General features: G+C 47.8%; 3 protein-coding genes and 1 long non-coding RNA gene across 19 annotated transcripts in view; 2 read left to right on the forward strand and 2 right to left on the reverse strand.

The window, feature by feature from the left end:
* Nucleotides 1–10,992, forward strand: part of YEATS2 (YEATS domain containing 2) — a 109,526-nt gene extending 98,534 nt beyond the window's left edge. For 10 of the 11 annotated variants that reach the window (XM_067738209.1, XM_067738207.1, XM_067738208.1 and 7 more), the window contains 8 exons: nt 617–719; nt 1,874–1,947; nt 3,012–3,091; nt 4,033–4,234; nt 5,876–6,102; nt 6,987–7,061; nt 7,752–7,825; nt 9,205–10,992. In XM_067738209.1, the coding sequence (XP_067594310.1) occupies nt 617–719; nt 1,874–1,947; nt 3,012–3,091; nt 4,033–4,234; nt 5,876–6,102; nt 6,987–7,061; nt 7,752–7,825; nt 9,205–9,313 (944 nt within the window). In that variant the 3' untranslated portion in view covers nt 9,314–10,992. Of the gene's footprint in view, nt 1–616; nt 720–1,873; nt 1,948–3,011; nt 3,092–4,032; nt 4,248–5,875; nt 6,103–6,986; nt 7,062–7,751; nt 7,826–9,204 lie in introns of those variants that run through there. The other variant, XM_067738217.1, reaches the window with a different exon arrangement.
* Nucleotides 2,448–20,739, reverse strand: MAP6D1 (MAP6 domain containing 1). 5 transcript variants are annotated; one of them, XM_067738219.1, is made up of 7 exons: nt 20,297–20,739; nt 15,194–15,311; nt 14,475–14,614; nt 12,958–13,053; nt 11,669–11,821; nt 5,778–5,928; nt 3,958–4,671 (listed from the first exon to the last, which is right to left on the reverse strand). In XM_067738219.1, exons 1-3 carry the CDS (start codon nt 20,674–20,676, stop codon nt 14,534–14,536), a joined length of 579 nt encoding a protein of 192 aa, XP_067594320.1. In that variant the 5' UTR covers nt 20,677–20,739; the 3' UTR covers nt 3,958–4,671; nt 5,778–5,928; nt 11,669–11,821; nt 12,958–13,053; nt 14,475–14,533. The 5 variants fall into 5 exon arrangements, with proteins under 5 accessions (XP_067594322.1, XP_067594320.1, XP_067594321.1 ...); XM_067738221.1 differs by lacking the exon at nt 3,958–4,671 and adding an exon at nt 2,448–3,452 and having other exon boundaries at nt 11,669–13,053; XM_067738220.1 differs by lacking the exon at nt 12,958–13,053.
* Nucleotides 20,740–20,831: 92 nt separating this feature from the next.
* Nucleotides 20,832–24,486, forward strand: LOC137224967 (uncharacterized). Its single transcript, XR_010943611.1, has 2 exons — nt 20,832–20,899; nt 23,020–24,486. It is a non-coding gene; the product is annotated as an uncharacterized lncRNA (long non-coding RNA).
* The window catches only part of PARL (presenilin associated rhomboid like), a 64,898-nt gene continuing 64,359 nt past the window's right edge, over nt 24,162–24,700 (reverse strand). For both annotated transcript variants that reach the window (XM_067738225.1, XM_067738224.1), the window contains one exon: nt 24,162–24,487. In XM_067738225.1, the coding sequence (XP_067594326.1) occupies nt 24,464–24,487 (24 nt within the window). In that variant the 3' untranslated portion in view covers nt 24,162–24,463. The remainder of the gene's footprint in view (nt 24,488–24,700) is intronic.

Consider the following 24,700-nt stretch of genomic DNA (forward strand, 5'->3'; position numbering starts at 1 on the left):
GAAGGCAGGGATGCTGATACAGAAGCAGCGAGTGTGTATTCACAGTATTTTGATCAAAGAAGGCTGTGAAAGTAAAGGAAGACAATGCTCCTGAGACATTGCTCTCTTCCATCAGTAGATCTGGTGATATTAAAAGGCTGCATGTGATTAGCTTGGATTTTTCCAAGCACAACATATCTGATTTTTGCTTTTTGCCCTGTGTCTTAGAACACTAAGATAATGCTAAAAGTTGATAAACTTAGCTGGAGAGATGATAAGCAAAAGGATATTAGAACTTAGAACAGGCCAGCATTGTATTTTAATGTGGCATTGTTCAAGTGTGTGTGTGTGAGAGAGAGAGAGAGATCTCACATAGCACTGTGGTTGGCCCTCTAAGAAATATCTAAAAAGCCACTTTATTGCCCCACCTTGTCATGAGACCCAGGCTAACAGTTCTCCCCTTGTCTGCTGATCCTGTGATGATAGGCGCCGTCTCAGCGCCCTGGCCATGTCTCTGCAGCAGCTGCTGTGGCAGTGTCCTCACTGAGTTTCCATGGAAGAGCTTTTGTTTCTGCCCGCACGTGTCCTTCCATCATTGAACCCTAACAGTTCTCTCATTGTTGCTCTTCCCTTGTAGTGAAGACTGAACCAGAAACACCTGTGCCAAGCTGCCCCTCTCAGGATGGTCACACAGCAGTGAAAACAGAAGAAAGTTCTGAGCTGGGAAACTATGTCATTAAGTAATTATTTCAGTCCTCTCTAAGGGAGTTGTGCTTTCGGTGTGTTTATGGTACTTTTAAAAAACCATCCCCGAGACAGCTGCATATGTGTAGAGTTGTGTGTATGAGTTAAGCCCTTTGATGGGTGGAAACCTTCTGTCTGTGTGTGGTGAACAAGTATTACCGTTTGCTGCACAGCTCAGGAGTCTTCATTTAACCCCTTGACGTGACCTCTGAGCAGCACTTGATTTGTTGCCTCAAAAGCCTCCGCTGCAATTACAGATCTCCCTCCATTTGAGCTTACCAACACGAAGTTTCTTTGCTGAATCTTTGGGTATGAAATTTTTCATGATGTAATTACTCAGGTGTGTACACATTTTGTGTCGGAGTATCCACACACCTGCCTAATCTTAAACAGCTGCCTTTTCATGGCCCATACAGACTCAGTGCTTCGTTTTTGTTTTTTTTTTGCGGTACGCGGGCCTCTCACTGCTGTGGCCTCTCCCGTTGCGGAGCACAGGCTCCGGACACGCAGGCTCAGCGGCCGTGGCTCACGGGCCTAGCCGCTCCGCGGCATGTGGGATCTTCCCGGACCGGGGCAGGAACCCGTGTCCCCTGCATCGGCAGGCGGACTCGCAACCACTGCACCACCAGGGAAGCCCATCAGTGCTTCTTCTAAAAATACTCCTAGAGATTTTCTAATTTCCGAATTGGGAACCCACCTCTGACTGCATATTTTGAAGTATTTCAAACTGCTGGGAATGGTAGAAGCTTAGCCACTTTCATATAACAGGTGACAGCATGAACTGTAATAACCCTAAGATAGGCATTGTATGATAGAATCCCCTACTCTAGTGACAATCACATTGCAAAAAGATTACGTGGCTATTTAATTTTAAAATATAGATAAAATGAAATGTCAGGTTTGCATAATTTGTCATTCTTGGGGTTTCATCTTAGTGTTGACTTTTTAAGCATTGAATGCTCTTCATTTATAAAGAAGGCTATGCATAGAAGGAAGGACATACCAATATAGTTGGTTTAAATTTTAATTCCCTTGGAAAGGAGAAATATATACATAAATTCATATGTGTTATGTGCGCACACACACACACACAGTTAGAAACTGCTCTGTGTATTCCCTACCTTAATTTTCTTTTCTTTGTCCTTCTCAGGATAGACCATTTAGAGACTATCCAGCAACTCTTAACAGCAGTAGTAAAGAAGATCCCTTTAATCACTGCAAAAAGTAAGACAATACTGAATATATGGATGCATTTTTTTTAAAGCTGTGAAGCACTTGGGATATTAAGTCAACTTGAATCACCTGGTGTTGTAATTAATACTGACATGGTAGTTATCACAGAGGTTTTAGCTACAGCTGTAGCTCATTTGCAGGGTTTTAGAATTAATATCTTGGTCAGTTAGTCTTACTATTTGCACGGTTTGATCTGCAGAAGGAATTTTTTTATCTTTCATCTAACACTCACTCTGTAGAAATAAACAACTGTCAAGACCTCCTGCAGTGATGTCTCCTCTATCCCTGCCCATTGTCAACAAGACTGAACAGTTTGCTTCTCAGCCCCAATTGCTCTGACAGAATCAACAGCCCTCACCAAGGGCATGACCGACAGCCTGTGGATACTTAAGCTTTGGCTCTCGGGCAAGATCACCCGCGAACATTTAGAGGGAAGGGATGAAGCAGATTATCATTTCACATTCATGGGAATATGGAAACAATAGGCCAAGTACAGACTACCTTGTTTATTTTTTCCAGCTGTAATAGCAAAGAAACTATTTTTTTTCCCCTCAAAGGGGTCATTTCGAGGTAGCTCAAAGTAAACTCAGTGATTTTTCTAGCCCAGCAAGAGAAAAATTTTTTTAAAAATTCAGATACAAATACAGAATATTAGAGCTGAAAGGCAGTTCTGGAACTGTCTTTCCCAGTGGTCTCATTTTACAGTTAAGAAAACTGAAGCCCAGAGAGATGATATAGGTTGCCCAAGGCAGCTTAGTGAATGGCAAGGCCAAGGCTATATCTCAGGTCTCCTGTTCCCAGTGGAGTGCCATTTCCACTTATTTTAATAGGTAGTCTACTGCCATGATACTTTCTCTACCAGAGAAGCTGATTTCCCAGGAAGGGCTGTTGTTTTGAGAACACACGAATGAGTGTGTTATGTTGCATCTGAACTTGCCTGTTAAGGAACATAGCCAATAAAGAGGTCTAAAGAAACTTTTGGACATGCTTCCAGCAAATAAGATTTTATTTAAATCATAACTTTATTCAGAGTTTGCTGGATATGTGCATTCTAGGTGAAGATGCCAGCTGTTTTTCTGCAAAATCTGTGGAGCAGTATTATGGCTGGAACATTGGGAAAAGGAGAGCTGCTGAGGTAATCCCATGTTTGCTGCAGGCCACCACTGAGAGCCTATTAGAGAAAATAACCAAAACACATATGCATTCTGGCTGCTTCCATAAACCTCGTCACATGGAGCAATGATAAATTTTGCAGCATGTTTCGTTAAATTTTTTTTTTTTAACTTTATTTTTTGTCCGTGCCGGGTCTTCATTGCCGCACACTGGCTCTTCGTTGCAGCGCCAGGCTTCTCTCTAGTTGTGGCATGTGGGTTTTCTCTCTCTAGTTGTGGCGTGCAGGCTCTGTAGTTTGTGGTGCTCGAGCTCAGTAGTTGCGGCGTGAGGGCTTAGTTGCCCTGTGGCATGTGGGATCTTAGCTCCCCTACCAGGGATCAAACCTGCATTGGAAGGCAGATTGCTTTACCACTGGACCACCAGGGAAGTCCCTCGTTAAATATTTGATGGTAGAACTTTTTCCTTAGTTAAAAATCTCATTCTCCAAAGACATGTAGCTAGCCTTTGAAAGATCTACTTTTTCCTGCATTGGTAAAAGTTTCTAAAAAATTTTAAAGAATTATATTAAAATTAAGTCAAGTATTTATTACTCAGTGTGGTAGCAACTGTGCCAGACAGTAAGGTTATAAGAGGGAAGTAGCAGGTACAGAGGCATGCTTAGGAAGCTTTGAGAAAGTCTGTGTGATGAGTTTGGGGAAGGCTGGGAAGGCTGGGGAAGTGGGAGATCACAGGTTAAGACCAGGTTAAACACCTTGTAGGCCAAACCTAGGAATTTCAGTTTTATTTTATAAGCATTAGGTAAGAGTTTTTACTTTTTTTAAAAACTGAGGAGTAACACCATCAGATTTTTTTTCCTTAGAAAAAAATGATTCTAACAAGTTAGCATGGTAGTTTAGAGTTGGGTGATTTATTTGAACACGCTAAGTTGAAGAATTCTCCCCCTCCCCCCTCAATTTTTTTAAGTGGCAAAGAGCGATGACAATGCGAAAAGTCTTACAAGAAATACTGGAAAAGAATGCAAGATTTCATCACCTGACCCCGCTTAAAACCAAGCACATTGCTCACTGGTGTCGCTGCCATGGCTACACCCCACCTGACCCCGAAAGCCTGAGGAGCGACGGGGACTCGATCGAGGATGTGCTGACCCAGATTGACAGCGAGCCAGGTAAGCACTGGTGGGACTCTGGCACCATCAGCAGCCGAGAGGTGTTTCCTTGGAGCACGTGGTCACCTGTCAGCCTCCATGGTTTTCGGGCCACGTCAGCCCCAGCAGTTTTCCATGCTCTTTCCTTCAGCTGAGGTGAAGGGACCTGAGGACTCCAAGAGCTGCCTTAAAGAACAGGAGCCCACCCTGGGTGTCCCGCCCACCCCCTAGGATGGTCCCTACAGAACTATTTGTGCCCAAGTGTCCCAAGTGTTGTGCCCCAGCCAGGAATGTTCTGGCCCGTGACACGCACAGGAACACACTGTTCATTCAGGAGCCCCCTTCCTCAGCATCATTTCTCCTTTGAAGACCTTCTTGATCTAACTCCTTTCCTTGTGGTAGAAGTGACTTCTTCCTTTGTGACCTTATAGCCACCCTCACACAGACGAGTCTTCTCCCTGAAGATGGGGACGATGTCTTATCTGTTACTTTATCTCCAAAACCTAGCCTGGAAGTGCACTGCCCAGTGCTGGAGGCACAGGTTTAAACAACTAATAATGTTGCAGATAAAACGAATTGTTTTATGATAAAGACACAAATAACTGAGCTATATGTGGGCAGGGGTGCAGGGGAGCTGGGTATAAAAGACATATGGGGAAAATATTTTGAGTTTCACCTTAATGAATAAGGAGTGTTTTCTCCTCTCAGCCCCATTTCTGTAGAAAAACAGATGCTCCACCTCCCAGTCTGAGGGAACCTGGAGCACAGGGAGGGTCTGGGGGGGTTCCTTTAAGACTTAGCACAAGTCCCACTTTCTCCATGAAGCTTTCCCCAGAGCCCTAACACAGGTCCTTTCTCTGATCTCCAGTGGTATTTAATATCAGAACCTTGAAGGTTTGTCAGATTTATATCTAAGCTCTTTGGAGAGCAGAGACCATGTCGATTACTTCTGTGCTTCACCGGTAGTGTATGTAAAGCACAATACTTTACCTGTACTAGGCTTTCTGTTAATATGACTGACTGATCTGTGAGCATCCTGCCAATAAAACAGAGAAAGCCAGGAGCTGGATGCTCTACCTCCATCCTGCTGGCTGCCCTTAACTCCATCTTGTCCCAGTCTGGACCTCACTTATTTATCTATAAAGTGAAAGGGATGCACTAGAAGATTCCCAGAGCCCCTGCTGGCTTTAAACTTCTAATACTCTTTGTTGGGTTTTGTATAAATCAACTTATTAAAGACTGGATGCACGATATACACTAAAATGTTAGTAGTACTTATCTCTAAGCAGAGCATGGATGAGTTTTAATTTCTTTATTGTGCATTTCTAAATTCTCCAGATTTAAAATCTGAAAACAAATTAGTGGAGTGGGAGGATGGCCTCGTTTTTGGTGGCATAAGTATGAATTATGTGCTGTTTTGACTTAGATTGTCCTTAACAGCACATATGTTTTAACGCAAGATGCCTGTCTTGGTGCTTGTCTCCCTTATGAATTACTAGTTCTCATAATTATAGATTCATAGAATTTTAGAACCAGAAAGAAGGTCAGCTCCCTTGATACTTACCCTTCTTCTCTGGGTCTCAGGCTATTGGTCCCTTGGAGATGGACAGTCCCTTTCTTTTGTCACCACAGCTGTCATAAGACTGATTACCTCTCATTTAGAGTGCCCGTCATCATTCTCCTCTGCTGACAACCTCTGCCGGAAACTGGAGGACCTGCAGCAGTTTCAGAAAAGAGAGCCGGAGAATGAGGAGGAGGTGGACATCCTCAACCTCTCAGAGCCGTTAAAGATAAACATCAAAAAAGAACAGGACGAGAAACAGGAAGAAATGAAATTCTACCTGCCACCAACACCAGGCTCTGAATTTATTGGTGACATCACACAGAAGGTAGGGGACTAAGGCCTGTGCTGCTGGATCCCTAACCAGGTGCAAGGTGCAAGGTGTTCAGCCTTAGAAACTGACACCAGACTTTCTGGTGAAGCAGGTGTATGATTTCCTTCTGCCTGGTAAACCTGGGCTCTGCTCTCTGGGCACCTGCCTTCCTACATCGGGGCCTTTGGGCAGGAAAATGAATTACATATGTAGAGAGGCTGCTCGTTGAACATGAAATTGAAGCAAAGGCAGCTAGACGGAGGCAGTTTTTTACTTTTCATCTGCTCTTTTCTCATTTGCCTCAGTAGAAGCACCCTTCCCTCATGAGGCATGTCATAATGAGCTCTCCCTGACACTAATAGCTCCCAAGTGCCCTGCCAGGGTGTGGACGTGGCACTCAGTGCCCTTATGGTACAGGAGAGAATTATCTACCTACCTCCAGTGGAACGCAGCCTCACTTCAGCATCTGCCCGCTGCACGGCTGCCTGGGACCCAAGTGATGAAAGACTAGTTTTTTTTCACCTACAGAAGGAGATGACAAGTGGGGCCGTTTCCAAGTATATCTTTATCACCTATTGCAAATAGGGCCTGAGAGTCTGATTCCAGGCTTTCCAATATGTTGCTCCCACTGTCAGAATTCATGGCAAATCCTACGTTCTCTCATGAAGGAGATTTGGGGGTAAGAGCAGGATTATAGTAGCATTTTTAACAATCCCTTAGAAACATGGAGTGGTAGGATAACAGATTTTCGGGTGGTTATATTCTGTGTTACTTCTTCATGAGTTTTGTCCAGAACGTTTGTGGAGTTATTCTTCCACCCGGACATCATCTTGGGTATCAGAAGCGTGCTTGTTTTTCATGAAGACATACGAACAAATGGCTTTCTTCTGCTCTTCCAGATTGGGATCACCCTGCAGCCTGTGGCGCTGCATAGGAATGTGTATGCGTCGGTGGTGGAAGATATGATTTTGAAGGTGGGTGCCTGTGGGCAGCAGAGGGGCCGTGAGCTGCCGTCAGGGGCTGAAGCGCTGAGGGGCCAGCCAGGCAGGACAGAAATGGTACAGAGATGACAGGCTTTACGATTTCTCAGCTTATTCGGGCTTAAAGTTTTCTCTTTTTTTTCCTTCTGATTTTTAAATGAATTAAATTGTAGTGCTACAAGAGTTTCTGTGCTGATGTCACTCTAATGATATCTTTCAGTGCCATTTCAAGTGCTTTTTAAGAAGCCTGAGGTGAGAGTCATAGGTCTCAGTGCTTAAAGAGGTGACTCACATGTCACAACAGTAGCCACAACTGTCCCATCCCTCGGTGAGAGGATGACAAAACCAGGTTCCTTACCCAGCCAGATCCTAGCTCAGCAGTTCCTTTCCTGGTAGATCTCCTCCAGGAGCAGGGATACCTCACAAATAGCCCTCACCTGTTCTCCTTAAAAATAATGTCTGACTAATGAAAATTACCCCCTTCATAATTTCTCAGAATCATAGCCTCTGTAATTGTGGGCTATTATTTGTGGTCTATTATTCGAACCTTGAATTTTTCCTTAAGGACTTTTGATCCTTAGATATAGCTGTTTCCAAGTTTAGGGTATGGGATGGGGTCAGCTGCATCCCTTCTTGCCAGCAAGCAGGTGGCCCTTTTGAGAGTAACAGCATCTTCTGTTGTAGGCTACAGAGCAGCTGGTCAGTGACATCCTGAGACAGGCTTTGGCGGTTGGATACCAGGCAGCATCTCACAACAGGTACCGTTATCTCTTTGGTTGGTGGTATCAGGCTGACAGATATTTCCTCACAGTTTAGTTGCCCATCATGATGTTTTAGACCTAAGTCAGTTCAGTAGGAGGTGTCAGTGCTTGGGACATTCTCAGAGCCAGACAGGCTTGGGGTCTACTTGGTTGTTTTGAGACAGTCTTGTGGTTGTGAGAGGTCTGTATCTTCCCCGTCTCTACTGCATAGACCCTGTTCAGTAGGACTCTCATATGTTACAGGGTTGAACAAATACCAATTCGTTGCCATTGAAGATAAAAGCAGTGTTTCTTTCGTGTCAGGTTTAGGGCCAGGCACTGCATATATTACCTAATTTGTTGTTCATTTCAGAACTCATGCTCCCTTTTTAGAAATCAGGAAACCGGGCTCTGAAAGGTAATCTTGCCTGCCTTTCCCAGCAAATACATGATAGAACCTAGATTTAAACTTAGATCTCACTGGCTCTATACCCACAGGCTCACCAGTGCTCTTTGCAGCCTCTCTAATTGTCATTGATTGGGACGCTGAATTTTGCTCTTTTCCTGGGCCCTGAAAGAATGATAGACAGGCATTCCTTTCAAAGGAAACATTTATTTTATTCTGTTGTGCTTAAAGGTTGTCATAAATTTATATAACTTTAACAGAATACCTGAGGACATGAAGAGACCTAAATCAGAGGAATATGATTAGGTCAGACTTAACAGGAATGTAACACATCAGGCAGTGTAGAGAGGTCTTTACAAAAAGTGAGGAACAAAGGAGTTCTAGTAATGCTGCTTCTTGTCCTGCTGGAGATCCAGGAGTGGGCGGAGTGCCTCTGCAGCCCCTGCTCACCTCTCTGGTCCCAAATGTGAAGACATAGAGTGACCTGAGTGCTTTTGATAAGAACATTGAACGTCACACTTGGCCTGCCATGACTCCATCTCCCATCTTTCCAAGAGATGGGCTCTGTGGTGCACTGACTCAGCTTTCATTCAGCTGAGACTGAATTACAGCAATAACGTTCTGTTCTGCTTTACTTCCTTTTTCTTTTCTCAATCCCCAGTCTTTTTTTTCTTCTTCTTAATCATTCAACCACCTTATTGAAATCCATCTCATGCCTCTGGTAGGAAGTCATATTTGAGCACTAAATAGGGCTGACCGGGAAGAGGGTAGGCCACATCTCCACCAGAGTCAAAGGAATTAGTGGGAAAGAAGAGGGGGAGAGAGAAGGCACCTGCCCACTCCCCATCCCCAGAGTGGCCCTAAACCGTGCCTATCACTCATCATCCCCACCTACTGGAGCCTGTGCATGGGATGGTCCTTTCAGTAACTTAATTGGTTAAATTATTTAGATATTTGAGAGAATCACTAACATCTTTGTTTTTTGGACCAGGATTCCCAAAGAAATTACAGTGAGTAATATTCACCAGGCCATTTGCAACACTCCTTTTCTGGACTTCCTCACAAACAAACACATGGGGATATTGAATGAAGATCAGTGAACAGAATGAAGATGCCCCTAGGAAAGCAGGATTCGAAGTCTTGAACTGTGATGATTCTTCTATTTGGGAGAGAAGGTCGTTTTCTGTGTGCCTCGGAGTATGATGGCTACTAAACCATTGCCTCCACTTAGTAACACCAGTGTTCAGTCCCAGGTCAAATCCTTTTAGGAGAGAAGTTTGTTTCCCGATTCTAGAGTGAAGCCATGAGTGGATGCATGCTCTGTCAGCTTGAATCTGTTCCCTCTCCGTGCAGGCTCCATCAGGGTCTCCATCAGAGCAGGGTCAGGCCCCATGTATCAGGCCCTTCTGTCCTCTGCGTGTTTTCCAGTGGGCACCTTGGGCCTGAGTCTCCCTCCAGGAGGCAGAAAATGAGTCTGGCAAGCTAGAGATTTCACCCATTCTGTGGGCTGGGGTTACAGGCACCACCACCACCACCCTCTAGTTACCCTGATAACATCTGGAGGAGGGCTGGGCTTTGGCACTCAGACCCCAAGCATCGGCTCAGGAAGCAGTGATGCTGTGTGGAAGACACACAAGCCTGGGAGGCTGCAGACTGAGAATGCTTCTTTCATGGGACACAGGAGCATTACTACAACCAGTCTCAGAGCATTGTCAAGGGATGGACAGATCCCAGCATAGGTCAGGAAAAGGTTTGACTACAACTGAGAAGCTCTTAGCCATAGACAGTACCCACAAAGCCCGGGCACTTGGCAGACTCAGGCCAGCTTTGAGTGTGTGCTGGGCAGAGAGCTGGTTCCTCACCATTGGCGTGGTCTGCTGGAGCTTCTGCTGCTGAATCCATGTTGAGTGGCCAGTGGGAAGCAGCCCCTTGGACAGTTCAACCTATCCAGTGGATTTGGTGTCTTGTTCTTCTCTGTCAAGGAGTTTTTCCCAAGAAGAAAAGTGTTTTAAACACTTGTGAGTGCCTTAAAGGTAGAGAAAGGACTGTCAAAGGCAAGACACAGGGATGTCAGTGCTCAGAAGCAGTGAGAACAGATTGTGTCATAGGCAGAGGCCATCTCAGTGGGAGGCAGAAGTGGTCGGAAAAAGGAAAGTTAGCCGCGCCCTGCATGATGTCCAGTTTCATTATAGACACTTTACCCCAATCCTCCTGACAGTCTGTAGAAGTAAAGAATTTATTCTCAGCAGTTAGGAATCTGCTCCAAGAAAAAGTGAAAGCTGTGAGTCAGAGCCAAAGAAACTTATCCAAGCAACATAATTCACGTTTTCATGAATCCTCTAGATGTTCGAGTCAGGAGAAGGCAGGGAGGCAACTACAAGAAATCTGCCCTTTATTCAGCATCTGAGGACAGCAGCTGCAGAGGGAAATTACTCAGTAAGGCATAGGGCACGTCCTGGCTTAGTAATAAAACAGTTCAGTAGTAAAGGCTCAGATATTCCATACATAAAATACTCCAAGCAAGGTTAATGGGCAAGTGTAGACTCATTCAGCTGTGGACTGTGACTCAGATCTAAAGAATGAAGATTTGCTCCAAATGAGAACAGAGTCAGTTATTACAGGTGTGAAAGCCTCAAGAAATTATCTTTTTGCAAAAGAAATAGTAAGCGATTTAACAGTCCCCATATATGTTAATGTTGCAATGAAATGTATTTGTATCATAATATGTAACATAATTGTGTAACAAAAATATCTACAATAAATCTTTCAGTATTTGTGATGGGTTTTTCTGAGTTTGGAGCACTACACTTTGGTAGGGTTTTTCTTACATTAGGTCAAAAAGAGCTGGGATGAGGCAAAGGTATAGGTGTTTGTGTACTTGAATTAATTCTTCCACTTCTTTCCAAAAAGAATTTGCAGCTACTTAAAATAAGGATTACAGTTATATAAAAATCTGAAAAAGTTTTGGAAAAATGCATGTTGGTCCTGGCCATAGTGGTTTCTGACAGCTTGGAGCAAAGGAAAACTACCTCAAAGCCAAAGCAAAGATTAAAACAGCTCCTGTTGTCCAATCAAGAAGCACACTGGTTCGTCTGGCAAGAATGGGTCTGTGCTGAAGCCAGAAAGAAGTTACTCCTGTGACCCAGTCCTGCTGGGACCATCTGCTATCACAGTGGCTAAAAAATTACAGCAAGTACAGAAATATTTCAGAAATGACTATTATTTATATCCACCCTTAATAAGAACTAAAAGCTTTGAAAGCTTTGGTTCTTCAAAGGTAAGAAGTTCTTTGGGGAGGAGGCCCCGTAATACAATCCAAGTATGTAGCTTTCCTGGGACCAGGCTTCACTTAGTGTCAACCTTTACGAAGTTGATGGTCTGGAGGAAGGAGAATAGGGGCATTGACTAGACCCCCTTCTTGAATGTTATTTTTGTCAGCCACGGTTTTGCCGTACCTTAATCGGGGACTCCCTCTTAACTGACTGAAGGCGCCTGTGTGAGTGAGGCCAGCGGAGCTGATCCTGCTCAAAGGGTCCCCCGTTGGCCCAGGGTGGGCTGCATGGCCAAGGTTCTCTCAAAAGCTGCTTTTTGGAGTTTGGCCGAAAATCCTGGAGTTATTACAAGGATGAAAGTATCAGTGTTTGTAATGGGTTTTTCTGAATTCGACTCACTACGGAGCCGTCAGTCTTGGTCTAAATGACTGTGGGTGACAGGACCCAGGGGCCTCCCTGTGGTTGGGCCTCCTCACGGCTGGTCAAGGCTGCTACTGCAGCGCTAACTTTGGTCATGGAATAATTAATTTGAACTCTTTCCTTTGGCTAAAATTACCTAACAAGCAGATTAAACTGCTTTTTAATTTAATATAAAAATGCTAATTATATAGAAACTTTTAGCAAATACTGTAAGGTGTAAAAAATTTTTAATTATCCATAGTTCCCCTTCTCAAAGATAGCCACCATCAGTGTTCCAGTGCGTTCCTTTCGGTCTTCGTCTGTTTGTATCATACATATGACCTAGATGAGTTGGGACCACGTGGCTGAGGCTGCTATTATCTCAGTGTTAAGGCCTTATGAAGACCTAGTGGGAGGAAGCTGCTGTTTCAGAATCTAGATCTAATAATTAATGAAGTCTAGTAAGGAAGGCTGTTGGGTTGGGGTGTTTTTGAAAAGCTGTTTGTTCCTGGGTGTGCAGGATGCCTTCCAGAGGTCAGGCCTCTCTCAGGCAGTGGTGTGCCCACCGCTGCTGCAGTGCCAACACTGCCAGCATGGGGCACCCTGCTTTACCCCCAGCTCAGTGAATGGGCTCTTGGGACAGGCTCTGGGGGAGGGATGGGCATGGCTGGCTATGTGGTGTGACACAGGCAGGGGCTACTGAGAGGGCCTGTCAGTGGCATCAGATGGACCAAAGCTGCAGATGGGAGTAAAGCAGGCTCCCGGGAAGGGGTGCTTGGGCAGGAGAGAATAAGTACAGCAGCTGTGCTTTGTTGGCCATTTACTGTACTAAGCACGCTGCACATAAACACATTCTCTAGGGGGGGTGGGGAGGGGAGTGGCATTACCCATACTTTGCAGATAAGGAAACAGAAGCTTAAACTGCTCCCAGCTAGTGAATGGAAAAGCCAAGATTTGAGCCCAAGACTAGCTTCAAAGACAGTCCTTTTACCCTAGGCTCCTAGCGGGGTTGGGGGGAAATGGGTAAGCGTAAAAGAGGAAGTTCGTGGGTTCTGTTAAATATTACTACATACGACAGCAGTGCGACTGCAGCCCAGGGTCAGCGTTCTCAGAATCTACAAGCCTCCAAGGGAGAGCAGCAGTAGCCATGGCACATTGAAGTCCTCTTACTAAGAGGAGATAAAGGAAGACATGAGAAGGCGTTCGTGTTTATAATTAATTTAAAGAAATGTTAAATTGAAACAATATGTTTGCGTTTTAGTAAAATCTGGGATTGTACCATTAATCTGTTTGCTTCTCACAGAATGCCCAGCACGCAGTCTCTTTTCCCTTAGAAGCATCTAACATGCAAACCAATGAAGTCTGAAATAATAGGACCCTTTGTGTAAGCATATGGTTTTGCTTTTCCCTTTAAAATGATTCTCTCAACATTTCCTTTGCTGGAAATGTGCCAGAGCTGGGAGCTAGCACCTCTGAGGGGACTGATGGCCCCTCGCAGCCTGAGCTGGAAACAGGGCTCCGCCTCCGCTCTGAGCTGCTTCTAAAACCTGAATGCCACCTCCTGTGGTGAAAGTAAGTGCTCACCTGGCTAAGCCACCTGAGGGCTGGAAAGAGGTAAAGATCCAAAGGGAAATCCTTGAGCTTCCTTACCGAAACTGTCCTTAGCTTGTGCCTCTGATCTCTAAAAGGAACACAAACTCCTTCAAATGTTTCGAGGGCTGCTGTGCAAAGAGGGGACCAGGCTAGTTCCAGGTGGCTGCACTGGCTGGAATTTGTCAAGAAAGGAGAGGGCCTTCCAAAAACAGAATGAGCTGCCTCAACAGCTAGTGAGCTCCCTGTAATGAGATGACGTTTTCAGGTCTTTCAGGGAATGAAGCTAATGCCACCCTTCTCCCAAAGAAGCTCCCAGTTCTTAGTATAGTAGTTCCCATCTAGTCATCGATACATTAAGGGAACAAAACTGGAGTCAGTAATACTAAGGTAAATGTCATTCACTCAGTACTTCACTCATCCCAAGAAATGTTTTGTTAAAACCAGGGTCGTCTTGGCCATAAAGAAATTGTCTTTAAAACTGAAACCCTATGATTGATATTCTGCTTCTTTGGGAAACTTCTTCCTGGTTACTTAGCATCATCATGAGTCACATGCAGGTGATAACCTAAGATTTCTTCTACAGCCTGAACATTTGGGGCCGTTGGTGGGACTATCCAAGGACACCACGTTGGGTTACCATCGGTTATAAAATTGTCATGCAGCCTGCGAAAACAACAACGTGGACATTACTGGATCTTTCAAGGACCTGTTATGTCCATATTCCTCAGCCCCCAACGACCAATTCAGTTCACAGTAGAACTGATCAAGTTCTTCAGATTTAAAAAATGAAGGGTGGCCAAAAGAGGCAATTAAAAAAGATCTGAAGCCTTCCGCACACATCTCTGAGGCCCAGAGCTGAGCTGGGTGGTGCTGTGTCCCTCTGTGCCTCTGTTCTGCCCGCAGCCTCGTGCAGCTTGGAGAGGAAGTAGTGCCCCACGGTGAGAACGGAGGACCCTCCCCCTCTGACAGCAGGGGCCATCTGGTCCTGAGACCTCACCCAGTCCCTGGGCAGTGGGTTCTGATCCTCTGTGGCTGCTCGCTCCTCTCCGTGGGCAATCACACGTTGAGGATCCGGGGAGCTGAGGCCTGAAAGATGGCTGAGGGGTTAGGGGCGAACTTCTTCCTCACCTCAGGGACCTGGAAAATGAAATGTGGCCACAGATCAGCGGGCCTTTCCCTCGACTTTCCCCCTCCCCACAGCTCCAGGAAAAAAATCCCCTCTTTGTCCTTGAGAGTTGGGACTGCTAACCTGAAGGGTCTGCAGTTAACGCAGGGTTCCTGCGTTAGTGGACATTGGCCAGATGGAGCACGTGGACCTTCGTTTCTCCCTGAAGCCTCTTTTGGGTTGAGTCAGGAAGCTGAACGGCCCCACCTCCCTTCCAGCTCCTCCTTACATGAACACCGGGGCCTAGACAGCTTGTCACTAGGGCTCAGTGGCCAAGGGTAAGATTGGGATTTAGAAGGGAGGGGACACCCTTCTCCCCAGAGAAGTCAGCACTAGGGGGACACACATGTGGCTAACGACAAAGCAGCACCTTGGCTTTCTGTTCGCGAGTGACAATTGGGTGTTGAGACACCACTGTCCCTGGCATAATGCCATCCTACACCACCCAAACCTGACTCCTAGTCCCTAACCTGGAAGAAAAGCCTCTGTCCTCACACCCCCTGCAGCCAGGCACCCAGCCCCTCGCCCTGCAGCACCAGCTTCGGACTGACCTGGAAGCCAGCCCCGGGGCTGCTGTCCCATCCAGAGCTGTGGGTTGTGATGACTGTGGCGGGTTTCACCTTTGTGGATCTCGATGGCTTCACTCCAGTCCAAGCCTGGAATTCCTGTCTGGAACAGAACACATCACAACCTTGCACAGGGTCTCCCGTCCCTTCCCCTGACCCCTCAGAGGCCTCGGCCCTTGCCCTGTGCTTCTGGAATATTCCTGACCAATGTCCACTGCTGAGATGCTGCTTTGGCTGCAGATGTTCCTTTCTCCCCTTACAAAGGCAGAACTAGCAGACGAAGTGTACCCCAGACAGCTCCAGCGGGAATTTTCTCTCACGCTGCTGGGGAGCAGTGGCACAGGCTGCACGGGGAGTAAGCAGAGAGCTCAGTCAACAACTGGATCCTACTCATCCCGAACTGCAAGCTCCCAGCGTGTGCTGGCCCTCAGAGACAGCACGTTCCAGCCCTGCCCTCCAGGGCTCCCTATCTTGCCTCCGGGCCACTTCAAGGGGCCCTAGAGGCCCAGAACCAGCGAAAGTCGCTCGCCTGCAGCCCACGTCGCTGGTGGCCCTTATGTCCAGAGGAGGTGACGGACTGGACAGCATACTGCACGGTCCTCCATACCTGGTTACAACTGAGGAAGAAAATGAGGCTCAGTGTTGTGTTTAGTTTTTAATAACTTGTCTTATTAACTCCTACAAAAGAGTGTAAGTCGTAGTGACCATCTCAAGAAACTAAAGACAGCCTGGCGCTGTGGCTTTTGTATGGCGCTGTGCCCGCGGGCACTGATGTGCAGGAGCAGGGAGGGACGGTGGTCTGCACAGGGGGTAGGTGTTGGCTACCTGGAGGGAAGTGACAAGGCTGGCACGGCCTAGCTCCAAGTGCTCAGAGTAGCATTCTTTTGACAAAGACTCGATTCCTCAGTTCCTCTTAAAAAAAAAAAAAAAAAAAAAACACCTATTTTAATTCTATCAACTCCCCTACTAAATGGCAGAGACCTCCTGTGCCCACAGGAGCCGCTGGCCAAGGTGATGTTCTGAGGAAAAGGGTCCAGATGGCCAGAGGCAGCATCCATATTTGGGCTGGGTCCAGCCCAGCCTATCTCACCCCATCCACAGCCCTGGCCAGGTTTCAGGCCCTGAGATCAACAAAGCAGCCTTTTCTCCTTAGCAGCACAGCTGGGCACCACTGGGCATGACACGTGTGCAGGGAGCAGCTGTGTCTGTCTGTGGCCAGCACTTGGGTACCAGGAGGCGAATTGGGCCAAGGCCCTATTGGATAACTTTTGCTTCCAAAGCTGCAAGGTTTCAAAGACCAGCTGCCCGAGCCATCTGCTACTCTGTTTCTCCTGGGGAAGCAGGTCCTCCCCTTGGTGTGCCCTTCTGTTCCCACACTGAACTGAGCCTTGGGTCTGGCAGCCCAAGCCTGCTGCCCCAGGGTGGCTGCAGGGGTCCCAGAGCAGGAGGTGACCAGAGCCAGGGGCTAGAGCAGTGCCTGTGGTTCCTTGTGGGACAGGCCTGGTGCTGGAGCCCAGGTGAGAGGGAGGCCTGCAGTGGGGATGGAGAAGGGACGTTGAAGACAGACTCGGCAGGGCCTGGTGACTGCCCAGGAGATGAGGAGGGCAGGCTAATGGCCTGCCAAGGAGATAATACAGGACTAGCTGAGTCAACTGTGCCTCCCCTCACCAAGAAGTTTCCACCACTGTCCACCTCATGTGAGCCTCAGCTGGACCTTGAGGGCCGCAGTCCCTCCTGCTGAGGGGCAGGGAGCCACCCAGGGCATTGCAGAGCGCCAGACTGAGGGTCCTGAGGCCTGGGTTCTCAGGCCAACATGGCTTCAAACAAATCCCTGAACTTCCCTAAGCCTTCCCGATGGGCACTTGGAAAAGTGGGAGTCAAGTCTGGCACTTTGACTGTTGGCCCTTTAACTGACTCACCCAGGAAGGAAAGAGGGAGACAACTGGGCCAGGGGTGCTGACACACCGAACTCTGGAGGGAAGGCTCTGGGAGGAGCTGGTCAGGAGGAAGGACCCAGGCTGGCAGTGGGCAGGACCCGCTGCCCTTCTGGCCGAGTGAGAGGCAGGTCAGTTCTCACCTGGAGACCAAGGGCCAGGTGAGGCAGGACCTGCTGGGGTGGAGAGGAGTAGACACGAGTACTCGTATCCCTGGGCTCTCTGGATCTGTTCATTTCCTTTGCTTTGTAAATTTCTTTAACTAGTTCGCTTAAGTAACGTGCATCTTTCAAGAAGGCAGGTGGAATGGAATTGCTCATTCCAGTAGTAGAGCTGGGAGATGGAGGGTCCCCGAGGTCGGCTCGCACGGTGCTGGGGAGCCAAGTTCAGCAGTGGTCCTATGTCTCTGCCAGGTGACCCAGGCAACTAAGCTCTTGCTATTTCTGCTTCACAGATGAGGAAAGGGTCAGAGGGGCCAAGTGACCCACCGAGTTTATATACCAGGAAGGAGAGCTCTAGTGAGTCCCAACTCTTGCCCAACTCGGTACTTTTCCACCACTGCCGGACACAGGTCAAGCAACTACCTGATTCAGAGGAGGCAGCATCTTAAGAGATGATAACCTATTAGGGGCACAGATTTGGTCTCTGAGGCAAGACACACTTGGCTTCTGCTCTGCTCTGCGTGACCTCGTGCCAGCCACTCAAAGTTCCTCATCTATAGAATGGGGACAGCAAGAACTGAACTTATTCCAGGGCGTTATTGTGAAGTCTTGGGGAGATAATCTGTGGGAAGTCCTAAGCCTGGTGCCTGGTACGTGCCAAGCAGAGAGTAATAACTAGTACCTTTAGTATCACTGGAGCTGGAAGGACCCAGCAGGACATTCAAACCTGCCATCTGCTCAGCAAGGGTGAGGGATGGCTTCTAAAAGTCCAGCCTTTGCTTGGACACTTCCAGTGAATAGGAGATCAGCACCACGTGACCTTACCCATCCCAGTCAGTTCTAATTATTAGAAAGTGCTTCCTTCCCTGAGCTGAAGCTATCTCCCTGCAAGTTCCGCCCGCATCTGTGCCTGGAACATCAGCCATTTGAAGGCGCTGCACACCCAGGACCTCTCGCCTTCCAGACCTGTCATTCAAGGCCCCTCCAGCTGGTTCAGGGCCCCGTCGTGCAGCAGTCGGCACCGTCCACTGCGTGGCTGGGGCCCCAGTGCTACGGCTCAGTGTCTGCCCTGCCCTGACACCCCTGGCTGCATTTCTGCAGCTCAGCTTGAGCACACGTCCCTGAACACAAGACCCATCCTGAAACAGCCACTCCCCATCGAGTTCCTTAAAACCTGCATGCCCGTGAAGGAACCTCTGGGGAGACAAAATGTTCCACGTGTCTGAATTATGGTGGTGATGCCCAGGTGTATACAAAAGTCATCCAGCTGTACACTTATAATGGATGAATTTTACTATATGGAAATTATACCTCAATACAGTTGATTTTAAAAGTAATAAAATTGAAGGAGAAAGTTCATACCTTTTGGCCCTTAATTCCACAGGTAGGAATTCATACTAAAGAAATTATTGTATAAGCAAAGATTTAGCTACAAGAATGCTGATCAAAAGAGATATTTTTTTCTCTAAAATTTTTTGTTAAAGGTAATACATGTACTTTTTTTTTTTTAAAGAGCAGTGGTTCAGGGAATTCCCTGGTGGTCCAGTGGTTAGGATTCCGTGCTTCTATTGCAGGGGGCATGGGTTCCATCCCTAGTCGGGGAACTAAGATCCTGCAAACCATGTGGCACAGCCAAAAGAAAAAAACAAAGCAGTGATTCAAAAGGGCAGAGTGAAAAGTCCCTCAGTCTCCTTCCACCCCTGGCAGCATCCACAACTCCTTCCCCTTCTTCCTCTCCCTAAAGGTTACCATTTTCTCACACATCCATGCAGAGACATCCTACGCTTATTTCAGCAGATATGTATGTATCAATAACCCCTTTAAAAACACAAATAGTAGCAGATGTATCGTTCTGCATCTTTTTTGACATCTTCTATTATCAGTACATTCTGGGCTTCCCAGTAGCCCATCCTATGGCAGAGCTATAATTAACCAGTCCCCTACATCAGTAAGACAATGGAACTGTTTCCATTTTCTGCTGTACTGTTGTTGACACGTACCTTATACTCCTTAGCTCCCACCCCATGTTCAAGGTTACCTGTAGGGAAAATTTCTACAAGTGAAGTAACTAGATCAAAGGAACAGTGTTTTTAATAGCCCCAAATTAGAAACACCCTAAATATTTAACGACATGAGAGTAGGTTAATATGTGGACATATATATCAATATATGGATAATGTATATCCATAAGATAAAATACTGCACATCCATTAAAATTCATGTTGTAGGAGAGCATCTAGTAACACGGAATGACCTCCACGATACGTGAAAGAAAAAAAAAACGTGTACAGTTACAAATCTATGCAAGAATTATAAACAGATACGCACTCAAATGCATGTTAAGGATTAGAAAGAACTACGAGTTTGGGGTAGGATTAAGGGCATACTCATTTTCTATGTTGTAATTTCCGTAATTTCCAATTTTTCTTATCACTTGTTATAAGAAGACAGAAAGCCCTCAGCAGTCCAGGGGCAGAACACAGGCCTGTCCTCAGTGAAAGCCAAGTCAGCTGCCCTCAGTCACTCAGTGGCATCTCTAGGGGACCACCCACTTGGAAGCTCTGCATTTGGTCCTCACCACCAACGCCCCCACAGAAGGCGATCCTCAGGCAGTTGGCCTGCGAGCACCCCTCCTATGGCTAGGCCCACCTGGTGGAAGTTAAGGGGAAGAGGATTTTAACTCGGTCGAAGGCAGGCTTTCTGCCAGGACTGCCCGAGAGGGCAGCGAGTGAGGTAGTGAGCTCGCCGCCACGGAGGTGCTCGCTCGCTCACTCACTCCGAGTCTGGTCGAGGAGCATCGAAGGAGACACTGGCAGTGCCAGGAACCAAAGGGGATGACCTCGGAGGCCACCCACGGCTCTCTAAGTCGTGTGGGATGGGGGCTCCAGGCGCCTCCTCCCTCCCGCCCACCCTGATCCTCCAGGCTCCCCAGCTCAGTCTCCTGGGACCACGTGGTTTGCGTACAATGCGCTCCCCTGCCCCCAGCCTCATACCTGTACGATGTGGTCGCCGCTGCAGCCGCATCTGCGTCGCCGACGGGGAGCACGTAGACCCCCCGGCTGTAGGGCGCGGGGGGCTTGATCCTGCGGCCGCCCGCTCCCGACCCGCGCCCCAGTGTTGCATCTCTGGGCCTCGCGGGCGCCGTCCACACGCCGAAGTCCCGCTGGTACTGAGTAAGCGGCACGTCCCGGCCGGGGTCCCGCGAGCCTGCGGGGGACGAGCCCCTGCGTGAGGTGGCACCGCCCAGGCCCGGCTCCTCGCTCTCGAGTTCGGAGTAGCTGTGCAGGGTCAGTGGCACAGCCACGTCGGAGCGGTCCAGCTGGTTCCAGCGCCGCGCCAGGCAACAGAGGCGGCTGATGCAGGGCCACGCCATGCTGGCCCCGGCGCCTGGCGCTCGCGCTCGCTCGACTCCCTGCGCTCCGGGCAGCACCGCCCCCGCCCGCGGCCCCGCCCTCGCGGCCCTGCCGGCGCTGCCGCAGCCCCGCCCCCCGGCCTCGGGGTGGCCACCTAGGGAGCGGAGGGAGGGCTGGGCGACAGCCCCGCGAGGCCAGGGCCGCCTGTGCAGGGCTGGAGCTGGACGCCGGTGAAGGAAGAGGGTAAGGCTGGCGGGGTGCAGAAACGGGGCTGGGGTTGGAGGAACTGAAACCGCCCGGAGGCACAAGTGTCCAACTTGAAGAATGTCTCATAATTTAATCCAGAGTTCCCTAAATGCTATCTTATAATTTAGACCTGGCTTCGCAGAGGCCGAGGGCCGAATGGCGACAATTCCTAGCCGATCGCCCTCCGCCAGCCCCCAGGCTGCAGCTCGCCTCCCGGAGGCTCTGTTGGACCCCGCCGACAGGGGACAAGCCGTGGCTGCCAGATTTGCGCAAGGCTGCAGCGCGGGGCTCGTGGGCACGCAGGGGGAGACGCGCGATGAGGGGATCACAGGGAAGACTTGGGGCCGCGCTTCCCATAGAACGCGGGTTTGAATCAGCCGTTATGATGCCAAATTTGGGACATCCAATTCAGCTTCCACTGAGAATTGGCATTAGCCCTCAACTGATACTTCCTGAGGCCTAAAATCCCTAATTTTAAAGCATGGCCATAAAGGCTTGCTTATAAAGCTGCCACAAATCTTTGGCCACTATGCTATAAAAGTTTCTCTCCCTCCTGTGCAGAGCTAAATAAAGGTAATCCTCCAGGTCATAGATCAGTCTGTTTAATGCAGGACAGGGTATCAAACAGCTCCCTGGCCACACGCAACGGCTTCCTGAATATTTGACACTAGCCCTCAGTATGCACTGCAGACCAATTACTAGTAACACTGTTGAAACAGCACTGATTACCCAGTGCTCCATCTCAAGCATATACTTGGACAGCATCCAGCCTGTACCTCAGAGGGAGGACTGCAGTACAGCCCTGGCCATCAGAATACAGATTCCTCTCCCAAACCACTGCCTATCTTAGCTTGAAGGCACAGTAAAGTGACACAACGACTGCCCCAAGTGGCAGCAGTTCAGCTGCCTTGGCCAGGCCATGGCCCAAGAGGCAGCAGCAGAGGAGCCTGTGTACCGTGAAGACACTGGGAGGTTACACACCTGCTCAGGGTACGCTGGCTTTGTGTGACTTATGTATGCCAGGCCCTGGGTCAGCCACCTGGGAGACTGGTGACTAAAACACTCCGTTCTGCAGAAAAAAAAGAGCAGCCCTTCTTGTTTTGATTTCTTCATTCACTAAACAACAGTCAAAGAGGACTTACAATGTGCCTGGAATAATGCTGGGTGCCTTCAGGACGTTTACAGTGCAGTGGGTGACAGATGTGGAAAGCAGTGTAATAGAGCTTTCCAACAGCGGAGAGAGGGCCAGGGACCTGGACTCGCTGCCCATAGTGAGGGAGGGTAGTGGGGTCGGGTGGGAATGCAGGGTCCAGGGGCCAAGGGTTCAGCCACAGGCAGCAGAGGCTGGGCCACGGAATGCCTTGGTAGCCACACTAGGGAGTTTTCATAGGCGACAACAGGAAATGACTAAAGTGTTTTTAGCACTCTGTGGCCTTGTGGAGAAGTACAGGACATTTTAGAGAGCAGCTAGAGAACAATCTTAACAACAGTCCAGGTTAGAGACAAGGGACTGAACTTAAGGCACTGGGAGTGGAGAGAAGGGGCTGGATTCTAGAAATGAGAGGTGAGAGAGGGAAATCTAGAATGGCCCCAGGTTTCTGGCTTAAGCCAGGAGTCATATTTGATGTGCCTCTGTAGTGGGGTCTGTAACTATGCCTGGGACATAGTTCCATACTGTCTACAAAGTAGACATATGTACTGAGTGACAGCTTAGAGATATTCAGTGGGTCCAGAGCTCAGAAGACAGCCTCACAGAGATAACTGAAGCCACAGAAATGGAGAGAGACGAGACAGCTAAGAGTGCACTCCTGGGACCCCACACTTCAGAGGACAGTGGAGGTGGCACAGGCTGAGAGGCACGCTAGCCAGGCAGAGCACAGCCTTGGGGTGCTCACATGCCAGCAGAGAAGCCAAGATGAGAAAGCAAGATACCCCAGTGGGCAAACAGGAGAGTAGGGAAAGTTGCCAAAGCTATGGACAGTTAGGCTTATGCTTCTGGAGCTGGGTGCTGACCTCCCAAGGCCTCTCACAGGTAGGTAACTTGACCTTCCAAACGTTCCTTCTCTAAACATCACAAAGCAGAGAGAGCAGACGTGTCTTTGTTGCCTGTTTTCCAGATCTGCCCACGGACAACATAAATTTCATTTTGGACTCCATATGGAATGTCCATGTGATCTCAGCCTCCCATCCCATCTCTGAAAAACACTTCTTGTCTCATCTGTAAGTCACAGGGTTCTTAGCATAACTACATATTCAGAAATGTCAAAGCACAGCAGTGTGACCTTGGGCAGTTCCCACACACGACCGCCCTGGTTCCTTACTGGCAAAATGAGGGCTGGGTTAACAAAAATTCTCTCTCCTTAAAGTGACATTAGTTTAGACTATTCTAAACTAGAACAGAGTCCCCTGCCGGGCAAGAATGACCGGTACTTTGCAGCAGAGAAGAGTCCAGCTTGGTGGGAAAAAGATGAAGAACCACCATAACTGGATAATTCCTATGTGCTGGGCACATGCTGCCATTCAGCTCTCAACACCGTGTGAGGTGAGCACGACTCCCTTCCTTGTCATGAAGCCAGGCGCTCTGTGCCCGCCACCACGCAAGCCCGGCCCTCTCCAGCACAAGGTGCAAAATTTGGTGTAACTCTTTGAGATCAACCAAAAGACTCAAAAACTCTCCTATAAATCCTTTCAAGAAAAACTTTTAAATTCTCAAATCGCATTTCCTAGAAATAATTCTCAATCACGAGGACGAGTTCCACTACAGTGAAGCTATGACGACGACCACTGTCTGCTATGTCAGTATGACGCTCCACTTCAAAGAATGTACATTTTCCAACATAAGATGCTATTAGGCTCAGATTCAAGTCCGAATTTATCCAAGATACTTCCTTCTAATTCTTAATTAGCTACAATTTTAACCTAGAAAGCAAAACTTAAAAATGTCTTTCTGTATATGCCACTCACTGCCACGAAACGTTACCTACCTTTTTGGGAAAATTTAGAAAATATTGCAGCTGTTATTTCAGACCCATGCCAGAGAGAAGATGCTCTTAACTTTTACCTGTTAACCAAGCAAGGAAAGGGGTAGGTAAGTAAGAGTAAATATTTAGCAGAGGTGCTAGAAGGCCAACATTAAAAAACAAGCACCTCTGAGTTCCAATCAGACCTTTCCATGTACTCAAACTATGTTAAATATAACAACGAACAGCAAGATTCCAGGGCAGCATTAGTGCTCTTCAAAAGAGACATATACCCGCTCTTTACAAACTAGAGATATAAACCTTTATTTCACAACTTTGTCATAATTCATTTTCTAATGAGACATGTACTGGGGACATAGTTTAAAATACTGGGAAAGCTAGATGCTCAGTGTCTTCCAGGCAGGAGCAAAGATGTGGTCACTCCAGGGCCGATGCATTCCTAGGGCTTCAGGCAGCATGGACCAGTCGTACCAGTATTGTCCAACCCCAGTTTTACTTAGAGCCACCTCCTTTTTTGGGGCCGTTAGTCCTCATTTCATGCCAAATTTTCACTAGAGGCTCCCTGTTCTTCCAAATGAGTTCATGACCATAAGTAATATACCATCTGGGGAAAAGAAAAACAAACCAGGTCCAACATTCAAACAGTATGACATACAAATGCCAAGTACTATGATGATATCAAGCTGACATTTTAAAAACTGAATGTCACTGTCATTTACTATCCAGCATATTAAAAAAGCTGATTAATTTATTTAATGTAGATCAATGACTTACCTTTAATATACAGAAGACATAAAAGATGGAAATAGGATGGACC

The sequence above is a fragment of the Pseudorca crassidens genome, chromosome 5, assembly GCF_039906515.1.
Source record: "Pseudorca crassidens isolate mPseCra1 chromosome 5, mPseCra1.hap1, whole genome shotgun sequence".
NCBI classification, from domain to species: domain Eukaryota; kingdom Metazoa; phylum Chordata; class Mammalia; order Artiodactyla; family Delphinidae; genus Pseudorca; species Pseudorca crassidens.